We start from the raw sequence: 19,362 nt of genomic DNA on the forward strand, positions 1-19,362 counted from the left end.
TGACTGGGAGATCAATAACTTTCTAGAATGGCGTCTGGAGAGGCCAGATTGTCAGTGTTCTGGTCAAATTGAGTGTTAGGGCAGCCCTGAGAAGCCGGCCATCCCTTGGAGGGATGGGAGGACCGCAGAATCCACCAGGTACCACAGAGGCGCTTATTCTCCAGTAAGTACAGGAATCCAGGCCTAGAGAGGTGCCTACGCAGTGCATTGTGGGACGGTTGGAGGCGTGGCTAGCGCCCAGGACCGTCCACGTCGCCCGTGCGCAGGCACAGTTTGAGGACCCCGGCCCGTGCAGCGGCTCGCTTTCGAGTGAGCTCTTCCAGGGGAGGGATGTGTAAAGTCCCTGGTTTGGCTTCTACCGCCTCTTCTTCGCAGGACAGCGGGGGTCTCCGTCCTGCGCGTGATTCTGGAAACCGGGGCCTTGCTCCTCCTTGGGGTGGGGCTTCCTCTTCGCTTCCAGACTTAAGCCGAAGCCTGCCCGCTTACTACTTGAGTGCTGAGCTCAATTCTAGCCACATTGTCTTCTCCGCAGCCTGCGCTCACTGCCAAGGTGAGTTCTACCTACTGCTGGCCCCTTCCCTTCCTCCCCCAAGCGCCCTTCCCCCCAAGGAAGAAGCTGGGCCTTTCAGTGCCGCGGCGTCCGCGCCGGGATTGAGCGGAGAGCGTCGACGCTTAGACAATGAGGTTTCGTTTCGGATTTGAGCTCTTCCTCCTATCCTGTGTGTTCTCAGATAACGTCTGTTTCTCTCAACCTCTGTTTCCCTAGAGGTGAAATGAGCAGAAACATCGGTACTATAGCGAGAACTGGGGTAAACCTTTGAATTTGTACATTTTGGTTGCCCCCTCTCGGTTTTCTCATCTGGGCCACATTTCTGGAGCCTCGGCCTTTCCTAATGGAGATGCAGGCGTGTTTCTAGCAAGTGGCGGAAGTGGGAGCGAGAAATTAGCTTGATTAAGCCATCGCCTTAGGTTTGAGAAAACTTGGACGTTATATATCCTGTTGCTGCGGAGCTTTTTTTTTTTTACGTGAAAATACCCGAACCTTCACATCACCGAGCCTGTTACTAATGGACTCTACCATTTAGACTGTACAAAGTCAGCACTGCAGGATCTCCCTAGGTTCTGATCAGGCCTGTTCCTTTTCCAAGTTTCCACTTTTTCCATTTGTAATACAGGTTTAATTTCAGCATGATCCATTCTGGCTCGGTGGAATTGTTTATTATTTATATGTATTTTTTTCAGAGTCTCAAGAATGTTTTCTAAAGATTGATTTATTTTATGCCTATTAATGATTTTGTCTGCATATATGTATGCTCCGTGTGGGTCCCTCGTGCTCATGGAGGTCAGAAGGAGGCAATGGATCCCCTGGAACTGAAGTTGATAGCTGATATTTGGGTTCTGGGAATCAAACCCAGGTGCTCTGTGAGAGAAACAAGAGTTAAGCAAGCAGTCTAGCCATCTCTCCAACCTCCAAGACAGGGTTTCTTGTATCTTAGTCTTGTCTTGAACTTGTGATACATAGCCGAGTTGACCTTGGCTCCCTGGTCTTAATGCCTCCTCTGCCTTGTGATTGCTGGAATTGTTGGAGTTTGTTACCTTAATGGAGTGCTGGGATCAAACCCCAGGACGAGCACTTTACCAGCCAAACCACACCTCCAGCCCAGAATTTATCTTTTTTCAAATACTTGGCCAAATTAGTAAAATACTAGCAGGTGGCTGGGTGGTGGTTGTACACAGCTTTAATCCCAATACTCAGGAGGTAGAGGCAGGCCGATCTCTGTGAGTTTGAGACCAGTCTGGTCTGCAAATCAAGTTCCAGTATAGCAGGGCTATACAGAGAAACCCTGTTTCAAATTTTTTTTTTTTGGTTTTTCGAGACAGGGTTTCTCTGTGGTTTTGGAGCCTGTCCTGGAACTAGCTCTTGTAGACCAGGCTGGCCTCGAACTCACAGAGATCCACCTGCCTCTGCCTCCCAAGTGCTGGGATTAAAGGCGTGCGCCACCACTGCCCGGCCCTGTTTCAAAATTTAAAAAAAACAACAAAAAAACGAAACAAAACCAACCCGTGGGTATAGTTTAGAGGTAGAATTGTAGAATTGATCAGTCTAAGACCTTGAGTTCATTCTCTACACACACACACACACACACGACTTCTCTTGGTTTTTCCAAGAAGAAATGAAGATGATGGACTTAGTGATTTCCTTAGATGCCTCTCCAGTAAGCTGAACTGTCTAGCTTGCATGGCGTGGTTTCTCATGCTATGAAAACAGCACTTGGAATGAAAATCAGAACTCAAGGTCATTCTTCTCTACAGAGAATTTAAGACTATCCTGGGGCGCTGGAGGTTGCATCTGGAAAAACCAAACTAAATCAAAAAGAGAAGCCCCAGTGTTGAAGGTCTCTCCTCCATTAGCTGTGTGTACATGGTAAGGATTCAGATAAATGGCCCAGGTCGGGAGACATCTCGATGTGGACAAAAGGATGCAGTGAGATGTACAGTCCATAAGTACACACACATTGTCTCTTTCTCTTTTCTCTCACAGAACAGTCGTGTAAAGGTGATGAGAAGTTTCAGGGGTGCTAGGTCAATGGTGAATAACAGCTAGACAAGTGTGAAGTTTGGGGAAAGAGTGTGCAGAAGCCAGGAGTCCTGTTGTTCTTGTTTCACAGAGTCTGAAATGAAGAGTTGGGGAAATGAGGAACGTGGGAGTCAGTTTTCAAGGACTCTGGACTTTAGTCTGGGCAGAATTGCTGAACAGTGTGAGCTAAGGCCTCATGTGATTGGATTGGGTTTATGGATTTTGAACAAGTCCAAATTAAAAGTAGTGCCCGGTTTAGGCAAGGGAAGGTAGTGGTCACAGCTAGGGCAGGGACAGTGGAGGCTGGTGTAAATACACTAGGAAAGAGTTCAGGAAATGTATATGTTTATTTTATATTTATTTACTTTTGGTGTTTTTGACACAGGGCCTTAGTATGTTACATGAACTTGTGGAATCATCTTGCCTTTCGTAGGCTCAGATGTACACCCACACACCTAGGAAGTTTGTCACCTGCACACCTAACTCAGGAAGTATATATTTTTAGAGAGTTAGAGGTTTTGGGCTTGTGTTTTTATTATTATTTTTTTAATTTATTTTTGTATTGTGTCAGTCCATGCCCCTCCTCTGCCTCACCAGCTTTTTAACAGGATTTTTTTTGTTTGTTTTTCAAGACAGGGTTTCTTTGTGTCTCTCTGTCTGCCCTTGGACTCACTCTCTAGACCAGGCTGGCCTTGAACTCAGAGATCTGCCTCTTCCTCCCAAGTGCTGTGAGTAAAGGCATTGCCAGGCAGTGGCCTAATAGAATGCCACAAATAGAAAAAATCTGGATCAATATTACTTAGGATGATTTCCAAGCAGGGTTCTTAGACATGCAGGAGAAGATAAAGCTCCCTTAAACGACTCTAAAGTAAATATTTTTATTTATTTATTTATTTATTTATTTATTTATTTATTTATTTATTTGGTTTTTCAAGACAGGGTTTCTCTGTGGCTTTAGAATCTGTCCTGGAACTAGCTCTTGTAGATCAGGCTGGCCTCAAACTCACAGAAATCCACCTGTCTCTGCCTCCTGAATGCTAGGAGTAAAGGCATGTGCTACTATTGCCTGACAGATAACTTTTTAAAAGAGTTACATAAATAATACTGTGTGAACATGTTGTTTGGTTTGTTTTATTCCTTGCTATCCCGGGCTTGGGTCTTTGGTGAGTTAGAGTATACAGAAAGGAGAGAATGAGCAAGCATTGTGCATGCTGCTTTAGATGTAGTATCTCTTGACATAGTGGAGCTGAGATTCAAACCCAGGCTTGTGCAACTCTAGATCCTGGACTGTTCTGCATCCCCAGGCACCTGTGGATCGTGCAGGCAGAAAGGCCCAGAAGTAAACACACTCAACTGGTGTAGGGAAAGTCGGGCTTTTAGATGGCCACAGAAATCACAAATTTGACCAAAGGAAAGAAAGAGGATGGGGACAAAGTTAAAGGACTCTGGCATTCGGGGACTCAGGGGAAATGTCCTCAGAGTCAGGAAACACTTTCTGTCTTGTCAACAACTCTACTAGGCTATTCTAGAAAGCTGTTGGTGCCTAAAGCAGACTGCTGGAAAACCACAGGCCCGTGGAGGATTACTTCTGTCCTGATGGAAATTTGTTTTCTACCATGGCCCTTCCGTCCACTTCTCGGAAGTTCTTATTCTTTACAGACCTTTGTTCTTCTGCCCTTTATTCCACTCCTTTGGTGTTTAGTTTCGCCTGCAAAAGGAATGAAGAAGCAAGATTAAAGTTTCTTCCATGTTCCCTATAGGCTAGGCTTTGTTCAGTCTCCACCCTCGTAATTTCAGAGCCTTCTCACGTGGTGGGAGAAACCTGGGGAAAGTAAACAGGTTATTGTTTAATATGAAGCCCCTGCAGGAACTTAGCCATAGAACCCCTTGCTTGATCCCTAGGAAGTCCGTGGTTACGAAGATCATTGCACTCGACAGTTTGGCTTGCTGCCTGGATTGACTGGTTTTGTTGTCCGTTTAGCAGAAAGAATGGCTTTTATATTCAGGTTTTACTAGGTCATAAAATTCTTTCAGCTGGATACTAGGAAAGACAATTTTGGTGTGTCTGTTTGCTTGTATTATTACCTGCCTTCCATGCATCTTTCAAAACTTGGGAACAAAGTTCATATTTCTAAAGATGTTACTGGCAGATACTGCTAAAATCAAGGGGAAAGGTTATTTCTACTTCATTGGAGTAAATATTCCCTCTCCCTTCTCTTTTTGATAACACCTGTTCACTCTTCTCACTTACTGAGCACTAAACTGAGGGTCCCAAGCATGTTAGGTCTGTATTCCACCACTGAGGTGTTGTTAATTCCGAAGATGTGAGGCAAAAGACCATCAACCCAAATCATCATGGCCAAATTATTTATAGCAATCAATTTATTTATATTTTAATTAATTTATACACTAATAATTTATTTGTATACACAGGCTACCTCCCCCTAAGGTGAAGTTCAAGAGATCAGCATTGGATGTGGGGAAGATTTCTATAGCTCAGGGGTAGGGGGTTTCCAGATGGGGAATTTGGCAGGGAAATCGGTGGGGTTTCAGAAACAGAACATAGGGGCTGGAGAGATGGCTCAGTGGTTAAGAGCATTGCCTGCCCTTCCACAGGTCCTGAGTTCATTTCCCAGCATCCACATGGTGGCTCACAGCCATCTGTAATGAGGTCTGGTGCCCTCTTCTGGCCTGCAGACATACACACCGACAGAATATTGTATACATAATAAAAAAAAAAAGAAAGAAAGAAACAGAACACAACAAGGTGGTCATAACAAGGTAGTTATAACAACCTTTGGAAATAAAGACATGGTTGCCATTTCCTGAAATAGGTAGTATAGTACCATCTGTAGGTAAGGTGGGGTATAGCCCAGTCCTGAGGAACAGAATTAATTATGACCAGGAGTGAGTCTAGTTTGTCTTTACTGTAAGGTGACTTTCAAATCTAAGGAGGCAGTGGCTGGTTTATCATTTTGTCCCCAGCCTTTTTTCCTTTTTTTTTTTTTTTTAAATAATTTGTTTTTATTTTATTTGCCTTGGTATTTTGCCTGCTTGTGTGTCTGTGTGAAGGTGTCAGATCTTGGAGTTATAGACAGTTGTGAGCTGCCTTGTAGGTTCTGGAAATTGAACCTCGGTCCTCCGGAAGAGCATTCAATACTCTTATTTTTTTTGGGGGGGGGGGTTCGAGACAGGGTTTCTCTGTGGTTTTGGAGCCTGTCCTGGAACTAGCTCTTGTAGACCAGGCTGGCCTCGAACTCACAGAGATCCGCCTGCCTCTGCCTCCCGAGTGCTGGGATTAAAGGTGTGCGCCACCACCGCCAGGCCATTCTGTTTTTCGTTTTGTTTTTCCAAAAGCTTCCTTTTACTGTTTTATATGTATGGGTATTTTGCCTCTATGTATGTCTGTGTACTGTGTACATGCAGTGCCTGAGAAGGCCAGAAGAAGATGTTGTATCTGGAATTACAGGTGATGTTGGTGCTGACAATCCAATTTGGGTCCTCTTGAAAAGTAGCCAGTATTTGTAACCTCCTAGCCATCTTTCTAGTCACTATCTAAACATTTTTTTTAAATGTTTTCTCTGTTATTTATTATATGTATAGTATTCTGCCTGCATGTACACCTGCAGGCCAGAAGAGGGCATCAGATCTTATTACAAATGGTTGTGAAGCCGGGCGGTGGTGGTGCACGCCTTTAATCCCAGCACTCTGGAGGCAGAGGCAGGCGGATCTCTGGGAGTTCGAGGCCAGCCTGGGCTACAAAGGGAGTTCCAGGACAGGCTCCAAAGCTACAGAGAAACCCTGTCTCGAAAAACCAAAAAAAAAAAACCAAAAAAAAAAAAAAAAACAAAAAACAAAAAAAACAAATGGTTGTGAGCCATCATGTGGTTGCTGGAAATTGAACTCAGGATCTTTGGAAGAGCAGACAGTGATCTTAATCTCTGAGCCATCTCTCCAGGCCATATCCAAACTTTTTTAGTTATTGGGGTTTTTTTTTTGGGTGGGGGGGTCGGTTGTTTTGTTTATTGGTTTTTCGAGACAGGGTTTCTCTGTAGCTTTGGAGCCTGTCCTGGAACTCACTTTGTACACCAGGCTGGCCTCTGACTCACAGAGATCCGCCTGCCTCTGCCTCCTGAGTGCTGGGATTAAAAGCATGCACCACCACTGCACAACGCATCCAAACATCTTAAAAGCCAGAATTATAAATTTAATACTCTTTTGTGGAATTAATTTCCTTTTCCATAGGATATCATATATATGTCTGTTATAAGATACATACATATATACAGCAAATGCAGATACATGTAAGTATATATATTATTTACTTGTTTATTGAGATAGGATCTTACTATACACAACTCTGCTTGGCCTGAATATTGTTATTTAAACCAGACTACCCTTGAACTCAAATGATAAGATATCTGTGTGCCCCTGCCTCTCAAGTACTGGGATGAAAGGCACGTATCACCATACTTAGTAAGGTGTGTGTGTGTGTTTTATTGTTGTTGTTTTTGTTATTTGAGACAGATTTCTCTGTGTATTTTTGGCTGTCCTGGAATTCACTCTGTAGACCAGGCTGATCTTGAACTCAGAGATCCTCCTGCCTCTGCCTCCTGAGTGTTGGAACTAAAGGCGTGTGCCACTATGCTTAGCAAGATATATAGATCTGTTTACCTGTCTCTTTTGAAGCTTTTCCTTGTATCTTTAATTCTTCCATGTTGCTGTCTATATGGGACGAATAAGTTTACCTTTCTGATTCTGTTTTCTCATCTGAAGAATGGTTAAGTAGTACACTTTGCTTGAAGGAGCCCACTCAAGCCTCTGAGCTTGGCCAGTCATGTGTGAGAGGAATTCAGAGTCTGTCTGTGTTAAAAAGTTTCCATTTCTGCCGGGCTATGGTGGCGCATGCCTTTAATACCAGAATCTTAGCTCTCTGGAGGCAGAGGCAGGCGAATTTCTATGAGTTCAAGGCCAGCCTGGTCTACAGAACTAGTGCCAGGACAGGCTCTAAAGCTACACAGAGAAACCCTGTCTTGAAAAACAAAACAATACAAAATTCCATTTCTGATGTTGAAATGTTCCTGCTGGGGACCATTCATCCCCAGAGGAGCCATCCTTTCCTGGGCCTGCTCTGCTGTGCAACTCTGTCTCATAACAGCCCTGGCTGGCCTAGAAGTCACTGAGTATTGGGAAAAGGTTTTGATTTCTTGAGACAAGTTAGTTTGGAACTTTTGATCCTCTACCCTCAGTTTCCTGAGTGCTGGGATTACAGGCCGTATCTCTAGGCTGGGTTTGTGTTAGGTGGGTGTTGCTAGGTGCTATACCACTGAGCTACTCTCTCACTCTCAGAAACTGGAGCCTTTGAATGCTGTGTGAAGGCCAGCCAAGTTAGTAGTGTGGTTAGTGTCTGTCCAGGAGCTACTGGATTTGGTTGATTTCAGGTACCTTGTCTCTGTCTCTGCTCATAGGCCCTTATATCACAAGGTATTTGCTCCCTGCACTGCACCACTCCTATCTCTACCCCTTTTCTGAACCATGTTTTGCAGCAGTGGGTGGCTAGGCTCAAGGCAGCATTAACTTCCTCAGCGTTTATTTTCCCCTACGTTTTAGGAGATGATGGCTTCCTGTGTCCTCCTGCACACTGGACAGAAGATGCCTCTGATTGGGCTGGGGACATGGAAGAGTGAGCCTGGCCAGGTGAGGGATCGGGAAGAGAGGGAATCTTCTTGAGTCTCTGTCAGAGGATCGGAGAGATTTGCAAGAGAGGCCCTGTATTTTCCCTAGTAAACCCCTATTATGGTTCTTGTAAGGCTAAGAGTAGTGGGAAGAGATGAGAAAAGAAGGGACAACCATGAATCCTTAGTTTCCCCAGCTAACTCAGGAGGGACTGAAGTCTGTAGAGCATCTCTGCATCTCTACACATTGTTATGGCAGAGTTGGAGTCTTGCTCTGAGTCCCCATATATTACTTCCCACCCTGTATTGTGATTATGTCTCCTGTCCTACACACTTAGCTTTTGAGAACTGGCTCTTTCCCAAGTGCGTATTTTGGAGTTGGGAGCATAGTCAAAAGCTTGGGAAGTTACTTGGTCAACTGTATAGACAAGAGTTAGGGAAGATTTTTAGCTCACAGAGGTCAGAAGACTACATTTGATCCGCTGAACCAGAGTTACCAAATATTGTGTTTCATCTTGTATATACTGGGAACTGTACCCAGGTACTCTGGAAGAGCAGCCAGTGTTCCTAACTGCCAAGCCATCTCTCCAGACTTGAACTTGAACTTCTGTTTTTCCTGTCTTTATCTTCTGAGTGCCGATTTACAGGCATAAGCCAGCACACTATGTTCATTCAAGAGCTCAAATTTAGGACTTTATACATGTTACACAAGCACTCTACCACCTGAGCTATATCCCTAGCCTAGAATCACTTTTCATCTTCTCCGCTCTTACCTGCATGGGCGGCCTTAATATGGTCCTTCCCCCTTCCCCGCTCCGACTAGTGGAAGTGAAATCTCCTTTCCCTCTGGCAGGTGAAAGCAGCCATCAAGCACGCCCTTAGTGTAGGCTACCGTCATATTGATTGTGCTGCTGTCTATGGCAACGAGACCGAGATTGGGGAGGCCCTGAAGGAGAATGTGGGACCAGGCAAGGTGAGAATTGGGGAACACAAATGGGATATGAGAACCAAAGCTGAAGCTGGAACTTGGTCTTGGATGAGGGAAGCTGGCATCAGCTCCCAGCATGTTCAGCTTTTTTTTTTTTAATTAATTAATTTATTTTTTAATTTTCGAGACAGGGTTTCTCCGTAGCTTTTTGGTTCCTGTCCTGGAACTAGCTCTTCTAGACCAGGCTGGCCTCGAACTCACAGAGATCCGCCTGCCTCTGCCTCCCGAGTGCTGGGATTAAAGGCGTGCGCCACCACCGCCCGGCAACATGTTCAGCTTTTTGACATTGTCATCTGTAAAGTTCATGCTTGAGAATTACATGATGACATTCAAAAGAAAACCTCATGTTTTAAGTTTATGATTTTGTATTGGGTCACATTCTGGGGCATACTTGTGTTCCTCTCCCATAGGTGTGGGTAGGTAAGATGGGGTGCCCAGGGTTCTTCTCACAGCAGGCTCTGCCTCTGTCACAGGCAGTGCCTCGAGAGGAGCTGTTTGTGACATCCAAGCTGTGGAACACTAAGCACCACCCTGAGGATGTAGAAGGTGCCCTTCGGAAGACCCTGGCTGACCTCCAGTTGGAGTATCTGGACCTCTATTTGATACATTGGCCTCACGCCTTCGAGTAAGCCTTGCCTCTGCAACTTTTTCTGGAATTTGGGGATTGGGTGTGTAGTGTTAGTAATTTATCATATTCACAGCTGCAGAATGGGGTAAGAACACTTAGCTGTGCAACAAGCAGATGAGCTTATGTACCATGGGATCCTTACCTTTTCTGTAGCCAGGAGTTTAGATATATAATAAGGAACACTGCCGGGCGGTGGTGGTGCACGCCTTTAATCCCAGCACTTGGGAGGCAGAGGCAGGCGGATCTCTGTGACTTCGAGACCAGCCTGGTCTACAAGAGCTAGTTCCAGGACAGGCTCCAAAACCACAGAGAAACCCTGTCTCAAAAAACCAAAAATCCAAAAAAAAAAAAAAAAAAAAAGAGAGAGAGAGCTAGTTCCAGGACAGGAACCAAAACCACAGAGAAACCACTCGAAAAAGCAAAAAAAAAAAAAAAAAAGGAACACTTAGTGTAAACCGTATGTTTATATGAGTGGTCTCTATCTAGTACTCTATTGTTCAATCAGGAAACATGCTGCTCTTTTATAGTAGGTCCCCCAAGATTTTGGTTGTGAATGTCTCTCAACAGAGGGTGTGAGATGTCTTGCATCAGCATTGTGCCCTTGTCAGGTGTACAGAGCTCCCCCTGAGGACAATGGCATTACGGAAGTGTACTAGAGAAAAGGAGATAGACTCTTGGCCCCTGAACCTGGCATGGTGTCGAATATCTTTAATCCCAGTACTTGGGAAGCAGAGGCATGCGGATCTCTGACTTTGAGGCCAGCTTGGTCTACAGATTTAGTTCTGGGACAGCAGGTGCTACACAGAATCCTTGTCTTTAAAAACCAAACAAAACAAAGACCCAAAAATACAAAATCCAGGCCTATGAGAAAGAGGAAGGATGGGCTTTCCATGTAGATGTCATACCTGAGTTGTAAACTAGAAGGGTGAGAAAGCATTGCTGTTTCTAATTCTTGTCACTTCATCCCTTGGTCTTAAAGTGGAGCACATAGAATAGCTGGATGAGCAGGAAGGGCAGAAGCCTGACATCTTTGCTGACACTTGGGGGGCTCTGTTTCACTCAGGCGGGGAGACAATCCATTTCCCAAGAATGCCGATGGGACCGTGCGATATGACTCCATCCACTATAAGGACACCTGGAAGGCTCTGGAGGCACTGGTGGCAAAGGGGCTGGTGAAAGCACTGGGCTTGTCCAACTTCAACAGTCGGCAGATCGATGATATCCTTAGTGTGGCCTCTGTGCGCCCAGCTGTCCTGCAGGTGAGCACTACAAACAGATGAATGGAAGGTGGGTTGTGTGTGAAGAGCATGGGTAATCAGGTGATGGATCTCAGTGGAGACTGCAAGTTGTCCGAAGTGTTGTGGAAGGATTTGAAGTCCTGGAAGAGCATGAACTCACCAGTGCAAACAGTGGGCCTAGAGGTCCACAGTGGAGGCTGTGGCACCAGAGTTTGCTCACTGTTTCAGGTGGAATGCCATCCATACCTGGCCCAAAATGAGCTCATTGCCCACTGTCAAGCACGAGGCTTGGAGGTGACTGCGTATAGCCCCTTGGGATCCTCTGATCGTGCTTGGCGCCACCCCAACGAGCCAGTCCTGCTTGAGGATCCAGTGGTCTTGGCACTTGCTGAAAAACATGGCCGGTCTCCAGCTCAGATCTTGCTCAGGTATGGGACATTTTTAAGGTAGGGGAAAGGCCTGATTGGGTGGCAAGGACTGAGGAAATTATTCTTCTTGAGACCGGCTGGCCTGGAACTGTCTAGACCAGTGTAGTGATGAGGTGAGCAGGCCTGCTTTTCGTCCCGCCCGGCTACCACGTGTATAGCTTTACACCCAAAATAACAACACACAAACTGTATTCGTTTAAACACTACCTGGCCCATTATATCTAGCCTCTTCTTGGCTAACTCTCATATCTTGCTTAACCCATTTCTAATAATCTGTGTAGCACCACGAGGTGGTGGCTTACCGGGAAAGATTCTAGCCTACATCTGTCTCGGGTTGGAAAATCATGGCAACTGCCTCACTTCCCTTCTTCCCAGCATTCTGTTCTGTCTACTCCACCTACCTAATTTTTTGCCCTATCAAAAGACCAAGGCAGTCTCTTTATTAACCAATGAAAGTAACACATAGGGGGCTGGAGAGATGGCTCAGAGGTTAAGAGCATTTCCTGTTCTTCCAAAGGTCCTGAGTTCAATTCCCAGCAACCACATGGTGGCTCACAACCATCTGTAATGGGGTCTGGTGCTCTCTTCTGGCCTGCAGGCGTACACACAGACAGAATATTGTATACATAATAAATATTTTAAAAAAAAAGAAAGTAACACATAGACAGATGACCTTCCTCCATCAGACCAGGTTGGCCAAGAACTTACAGATCCACTTGCCTCTGCCTCCAGAGTGCTAAGATTAAAGGTATGAGCTACCATACCCAGCTCAAAGGGCTCTCCCCCCCCCCAATTTGCCTGAGTAGGACTGAGGATTTTCCATATGGGCTGGAGTGAGGTCACTGTGAGGCATGTCATCTATTCTAATGCGGCTCAGGTGGTCTAGGAATTAGGGAGGGACGGAGGGCTGCATTATGGTTAAAATGTTTCTGAATGCTAATTCATTTTCTTTATTTTCATTCCCCACCCAGATGGCAGGTTCAGCGGAAAGTAATCTGCGTCCCCAAAAGCGTCACTCCTTCTCGTATCCTTCAGAACATTCAGGTATTTGATCATTAGGTTCTGTCTTCTTTAATCTCACACCTTGAATCCCAGCACTCAAGGAGGCAGAGGCAGGCAGAGCTATATGAGTTCAAGGCCAGCCTGGTCCATCTAGAGTGAATTCCTGGTCCATCTACAGCCAGAGATACACAGAAAAACCCTTTCTTGAAAAAACCAAAGAGAGAGAGAGAGAGAGATGGAGATTTCGCCCCGATTCTACCTGCTAAGAGGCCGGTATTGAGAGACTCAGGCTACCACTCACAAAGCTGATTTTTCTGTCCCCCCCAGGTGTTTGATTTCACCTTCAGCCCCGAGGAGATGAAGCAATTAGATTCTCTGAACAAAAATTGGCGGTATATTGTACCCATGATTACGGTAATGATGTGTAACCATCCTGAGTCAGGGAACAGGGAAGAGGAGTTTTGGGGTGTGGTGGCCCAGGTGTGACCTCAGGCCTGCTGACTGGAGAAGGGGCAGAATGTTGGTGGAATTGCTACTCAAGGTGCATTGCTTGTTTCTTCTCTTTGCTTCCTCCTTTCCTGTCTTCCTTTCCTCTTTTTAAAAAAAAAATTTTTTTTGAGACAGGGTCTCACTATATTGCCCTGACTGGCCTGGAACTCAGAGGTCTGCCTGCCTCTGCCTAAAGGTGTGAGCCACTAGGCCTATCCCCACACACATCTTTTTTTTTTTTTTTTTTTTTTTTGAGACAGGGACTTACACTGTCATTCAGGCTGGCTTTGAACTCCTGCCATTCTTCCTGCCTGATTTCTCTTTCTTTCCCTTTGCCTTTCTGTTTCCCTTTCTTTCCTTTCAGGCAGATTTTACACTCCATTCTCCATTCTCTTGCCTCAGCCTACCAAGTTCTGGGCTACACCAAGCTCTGCTTCAGTGGTCTCATTCTCTTGAAGTTGGGAAAATTAGTATGACTCAGGTATAATGGACATAACGTGTGAGTCTCAGTCCTGCTTCCTGATGATCTTGTGACCTATTTAATTTCTCCAGTTAAATAATAAGAGAGGAACTCAGGGGGCTGGAGAGATGGCTCAGTGGTTGTTAAGAGCACAGACTACTCTTCCAGAAGACCCAGGTTCAATTCCCAGTACCCACATGGCAGCTCACAACTGTGTCTGTAATGCCAGGATCAAACACTCTCATACAGACATACATGCAGGCAAAACACGGATAAAGTAAAAATAAATAATTAAAAAAAGATAACTTGCCCTCATGCCATATTAAATTAAAAAAAAATAGAGAGGAGCTCAGGAAACATTGTCGACTTTGTTGAAGTCTGCTACATATAAGGAAGTAAACAGATTCTAGCTACATTATTCCAGTTGATACTACGAAGTCTGAAGGGCAAGGTTAACCATGTACCAGGCTGTGGGTGATGCTGGAGTCACTGTTGATGTAACATTAGCTGATTCTTGGGTCCTGCTGATGTCAGCTGTCTCAGTGCTATAGATAGGTAAAATTCTTCAGAAGAACTGGAGGTAATGCCATGGGTCTTGGGAATGTCAGTGTTTGCTAATGCATTCATCTGTTCATCTCTCTTTTCAGATGGATGGGAAGATGGTCCCCAGAGATGCTGGACACCCTCTGTATCCCTTTAATGACCCATACTGAGGCCATTGTTTCCCAGCTTCCCTTTCAGCTCCCCTGCTAAGTGTTGCCTGCTACGCCTGAGAAAATAAAGCCATTGGAGCATATGCTTTGTTTGACTTGACTTGTTCTGTTAGGCTTGGGAGGGAAGTTGTTTTCCTCAGGGACAGCTCAGATTCAGGATTGCTGCGTGGGACTTGTTTGTTTGAGTAGGGTTTCTCTGTCTATCTTTAACTGTACTGGAACTCATTCTGTAGACCAGGCTGGCCTCGAACTCACAGCCTTCTGCTTGCCTCTGCTCCCTGAGTGCTGGGATTAAAGGTGTGTGCCACCATGCCTGGGTAATATTAATATATTGGTTTAAAAGGTAAAACTTGATTTTTTATCATTCCCTGCCCCAGTCTGTATCTAAATTTAGGATTAGGAAGAACTCCCAAAATGTTTAGGGATCTCAGCTTACAGAATTATGAAAGATGGGGGTCTGCTTTTTTTCTCTTGGGTACAATAGTGAGAGTGTGCAGAGGCTGTCCAAAGGAAGGTGTCAGGTCCAAAGCTTGTCACCTAAGACAATAAGTAGCTTATCATTCCATCAAAGGTCACCAATGGATTTTAAGAAGGATTTTGGTGACTCACAGTGGCTCTAAAGTCTGTCCATGTGGTGCCTCGAAGCATTTTTCTCCCTTCACTGATCGTATAAATGCATGTGGGTTAAGAATAGTGCTCCTCCCTGGGGATATAATATAACTAAGGTATACAGGTCCCTGTGGTCTACCTGAGACAGACTTTAAGTAATTGCATAATTAGTTTAATTATAGTTGGAAGAAGTACATCATGAGAAACCTACTTATTTAATCAGCTGAGATCTTAAGGATGAATAGAGATTAATTAGTTAAAGGAGGTGAGAGTAGGAACAGCATTCCAAATTGGACAGCGTAGGAAACAGCTTTGGAATTGGAAGGCATGGGAAAAGCCTGAAAAAGATGTGACAGAAACAAAGTGGATACAGAGGTGGAAGGAGACAAAGCAGTGCCAGGCTGGGAGGGACCGATTGACGGAGCTGTGTTAGAGGAGCTGGGAGTCTAGTCAGATAGGAGAATGCTTGCTTAGCAAGTTTGAAACTCTTGAGTTTGATCTTCACCACCAAATAAAGTGAGTGTGTGGTTGAACACCTGTAGTCTTAGCACCAGGCAGGTAGAGCCAGGAAGATCAGAAGTTCATGGTCATTTGTGGCTAAGTAGTCAAGTTTGAGACCAGTCTGAAATTCCATAAGACCTCCCAAAAAATTTTAAAGAATCAGACTGTCCAAATGCTCAGTGAGGGCCAGAGAGATATTTCAACAGTTAAGAGTACATACTGCTCTCAGAAGACCAGAGTTCTAGTTTCAACTCACATACCAGGTAGCTCACAATTACCTGTAACTTCAGGTCCAGGGGGATCTGCTGCCTCTGGCTTCTGTGGTCATCTACCCTTACAAGCTCATACACAGATATATACACATAGTTGAAAATAAAATAATTATTTTTTAAAAATGCTCCACCTGGGCGATAGTGATGCATGCCTTTAACCCCAGCGCTCGGGAGACAGAGACAAATGGATCTCTGAATTCGAGGCCAGCATGGTCTACAGAGCAAGTTCCAGGAACATTCCAAAGCTACAGAGAACTGTCTCGAACAAAGCACTCCAAAGGATGGTTCAATGAGTAGAGGTGCCTGCTGCATTCTGAGTTTTATCCTTAGAACCCGTGTGGAGGTGGAAGGAGAGAACCGACTTCTATCACTGCCTGGCATACACTTCTTATTTTATGGAGGAAGAAACTTGGACCCAGATGGAAAGCAGCAAAGTAACATGAAGAAATGGAGAAGATATGCATCTGTCTTGGTTTCTTTTCTGCTGTGAAGAGACACTATAACAAAGCAACTTACAAAAATAAATTTTTAATTGGTGGCCTGTAGTCTCAGGGTGAATCCAAAGTCACCGTGGTGGGAGTAGGCAGACGGTGCTGGAGCACTGGCAGAGTTGGAAGCAGAGAGAGTGGGGCTGGGCCTGGTTTGGGCTTTCGAAACCTCAAAGGCTGCTACTAGTGACACACCTCCTCCATGACCAGACCTCCAAATACTCTCCAGAAGTTCCACAAGAAACTTAAGCATTCAAATACCTGAGCCTATGGGGGCTGTTGCCGCTCAAACCAGCACATCACCTGTATTAGTTCCTCTTCACTGTGCTCAAATACCTGACCAAAGTAACTTACGGAAGGAGGGGTGTGTTTTGGGTCCCGTGTTTGGGGACACAGTTCATGGCAGCAGGGAAGACATGGTGGCAGGCATGGGGATGGGAGAATGAGGCAGCTTGCTCACATCTGAAAGATTGGGAATTGCTAATCAGACATATGGAGCTGGCTATAAAGCTCAAGGTTCTCCCCCAGTGACCCACTTCCTCCAGAGAGGCACCACTTCTAAAGATCCCAGGACCTTCCACAACGGCACCAATAGCTAGGAACCAAGTGTTCAAACAAGGCTGTGGGAACTGTCTTCAGTTCTGTTGCTGTCATAACACACCATGACCAAAAGCAACTTGGGGAGGAAAGGGTTTATTTCAGGTTAACAACTCTCAGGTCATGCTCCATTTCTGAGGAAAGTCAGGGCAGGAATCAAGGCAGAAACCTAGAAGCAGAAAATGAATAAGAAGACATGGAGAAGCCGGGCGGTGGTGGTGCACGCCTTTAATCCCAGCACTTGGGAGGCAGAGGCAGGCGGATCTCTGTGAGTTCAAGACCAGCCTGGTCTACAAGAGCTAGTTCCAGGACAGGCTCCAAAACCACAGAGAAACCCTGACTCGGAAAACCAAAAGATAAAAAAATAAATAAAAATAAAAGGCATGGTGGTGCACATCTTCAGTTCCGGCACTCAGGAGGCAGAGGCAGGCAGATCTCTGAGTATGAGGCCAGCCTGGTCTACAGAGCAAGTTCCAGGATAACCAGGGCTCTACCGAGAAACCCTGACTTAGAAAAGAAAGCTGAGTGGTGGTGGTGCACGCCTTTAATCCCAGCACTTGGGAGGCAGAGGCAGGTGAATCTCTGTGAGTTCGAGACCAGCCTGGTCTACAAGAGCTAGTTCCAGGACAGGCTCCAAAACCACAGAGAAACCCTGTCTCGAAAAACCAAAAAAAAAAAAAAAAAAAAAAAAAGAAAACAAAAACCAACATCCCATACCCCCCCCACACACACAGTGTTTCTCTGTTTAACACACCTGGCTGTTCTGGAACTAGCTCTGTAGACCAGCCTGGCTCAAACTCACAGAGTTCCTCCTGCCTCTGCCTCCCAAGTGCTGGGATTAAAGGCATGTGCCACCACTGCCCAGCTAAAACTTTTTGATTCAGCTATCTCATCTTGGTTGTTTTTTTTTTTCTCATCTTGTTTAACACGAAAAAGGATTTAAAAAGCTAGGTGGTGGCGGCATGCCAGGGCAGTCACACAGAGAAACCCTGTCTCAAAAACCAGAAACAAACAAACCAAAACCAGAACAAAATTTAAAAATGGAAAGGAAAAGTAAGGATCTAACAGTTATCTATAAAGGGGAAAGTCAGTTACTGGGAAGGAGGATCATTCGTTTAAAATGATTGCTGCTCTTCTAGAGGTCTGGAGTTTGGTTCCTAGCACCTACGTTCTGTTCATAACTATCTCTAATTCCAGCTCTAGGGGATCCAAATCCATACTTAGACACACATTCATATACATGATTTTAAAAATGAAAAATAGTTGAGACAGGATTTCACTACTTAGCCTTGGTGTCTTGTGATCCATTATATAAATCAGACTACTTCGAACTCACAGAGATCCCAACACTCTCTGGAGTGCAGAGACTAAAGGTGTTTGTGACCACACCTGGCCTTTTAAACAAATTCTGTTATTATTATTATTTTTCATAAGTAAAAACATCCTCTGGTAGTGGGTAACTCCACCAATGCAATAAATCAGACCAGTCCAAATCAAACCGAATTAAAGTCCAGGTTTTATTCTGAAAAAAGGATTCCCAGGTGGTCCCAGGAAAGAAGGGAACATGGCCTTTCCTTAGAAGGCCCTTTAAATACCTTGTAGGTTAAAAAAAAATATCCTGTAGGTATGGTCTTGAGCATTTCTGTGGGAGGAGCCACCACTTGGCAGGCTTTCTGAGACTGGGCAAGTTTTAAGAGGAGGGGGGTGAGGCAGAGCTCCACCTGAACAATTATTATCATTATTACTTGGTTTTTCAAGACATGATTTCTCTGTGTACCTGACTGTCCTGAATCTAGTTCTATAGTCAAGGCTGGCCTCGAACTCAGGGAAACCCACCTGCCCCTGACTTCTCACTGATGGGATTAAAGGTGTGTGCCACCATGCCCCACTAAAAAAAGTTATTATTATTATTATTTTGGTTTTTCGAGACAGGGTTTCTCTGTAGCTTTTTTTTTTTTTTTTTTTTTTTAGTTTTTCCGAGACAGGGTTTCTCTGTGGTTTTGGAGCCTGTCCTGGAACTAGCTCTTGTAGACCAGGCTGGTCTCGAACTCACAGAGATCCTCCTGCCTCTGCCTCCCGAGTGCTGGGATTAAAGGCGTGCGCCACCACCGCCCGGCTTCTCTGTAGCTTTGTAGCCTCTCTTGGAACTCGCTCTGTAGACCAGGCTGGCCTCGAACTCACAGAGATCCGCCTGTCTCTGCCTCCCGAGTGCTGGGATTAAAGGCGTGTGCCACCACCGCCTGGCTTAAAAAAGTTATTTTAAAAAGATTCCGCTTACTTTTATGCTTATGAGTGTTTGGTTGCACGCATACATGTGTACCATGAGGGTGGTAAGTGTCTCTGGAGGCCTGAGGAAGGCACTGGATATACTGGAACTAGAATTACTGAGAGTTGTAAAACAAGATGGATATGGTGTTGCTCATCTGTACCCCAGCACTTGGGGGCAGGCTGGTCTCTGTGAGTTCTTGTCCCTTTCATATGAAAGAAATAATTACGGCCGGGCGGTAGTGGCGCACGCCTTTAATCCCAGCACTTGGGAGACGCGGAGGCAGGTGGATCTCTGTGAGTTCGAGGCCAGCCTGGTCTACAAGAGCTAGTTCCAGGACAGGCTCCAAAGCTACAGAAAAACCCTGTCTCGGAAAAAAAAAAAGAAATAATTAAGTAAGATAGCTAAAAGGTTTAAAGTGTGTTAAATG

The 19,362-nt window shown here is 45.1% G+C and overlaps 1 protein-coding gene across 5 annotated transcripts; it reads left to right on the forward strand.

Annotated features, from left to right (window-relative positions):
• Positions 1 to 221: 221 nt before the first annotated feature.
• Akr1a1 (aldo-keto reductase family 1 member A1) lies at positions 222 to 14,282 on the forward strand. Of its 5 annotated transcripts, none has more exons than XM_057785137.1 (10): positions 222 to 550; positions 8,189 to 8,275; positions 9,107 to 9,226; positions 9,715 to 9,866; positions 10,933 to 11,128; positions 11,336 to 11,535; positions 12,507 to 12,579; positions 12,865 to 12,951; positions 13,391 to 13,525; positions 14,134 to 14,282. In XM_057785137.1, the coding sequence occupies exons 2-9, from the start codon at positions 8,192 to 8,194 to the stop codon at positions 13,511 to 13,513; spliced, it is 1,035 nt and encodes a 344-aa protein (XP_057641120.1). In that variant the 5' UTR covers positions 222 to 550; positions 8,189 to 8,191; the 3' UTR covers positions 13,514 to 13,525; positions 14,134 to 14,282. The 5 variants fall into 5 exon arrangements, with proteins under 5 accessions (XP_057641120.1, XP_057641119.1, XP_057641122.1 ...); XM_057785136.1 differs by having other exon boundaries at positions 13,391 to 13,507; XM_057785139.1 differs by having other exon boundaries at positions 13,395 to 13,525.
• Positions 14,283 to 19,362: the final 5,080 nt, after the last annotated feature.

The sequence above is a fragment of the Chionomys nivalis genome, chromosome 11 (assembly GCF_950005125.1).
Source record: "Chionomys nivalis chromosome 11, mChiNiv1.1, whole genome shotgun sequence".
NCBI classification, from domain to species: domain Eukaryota; kingdom Metazoa; phylum Chordata; class Mammalia; order Rodentia; family Cricetidae; genus Chionomys; species Chionomys nivalis.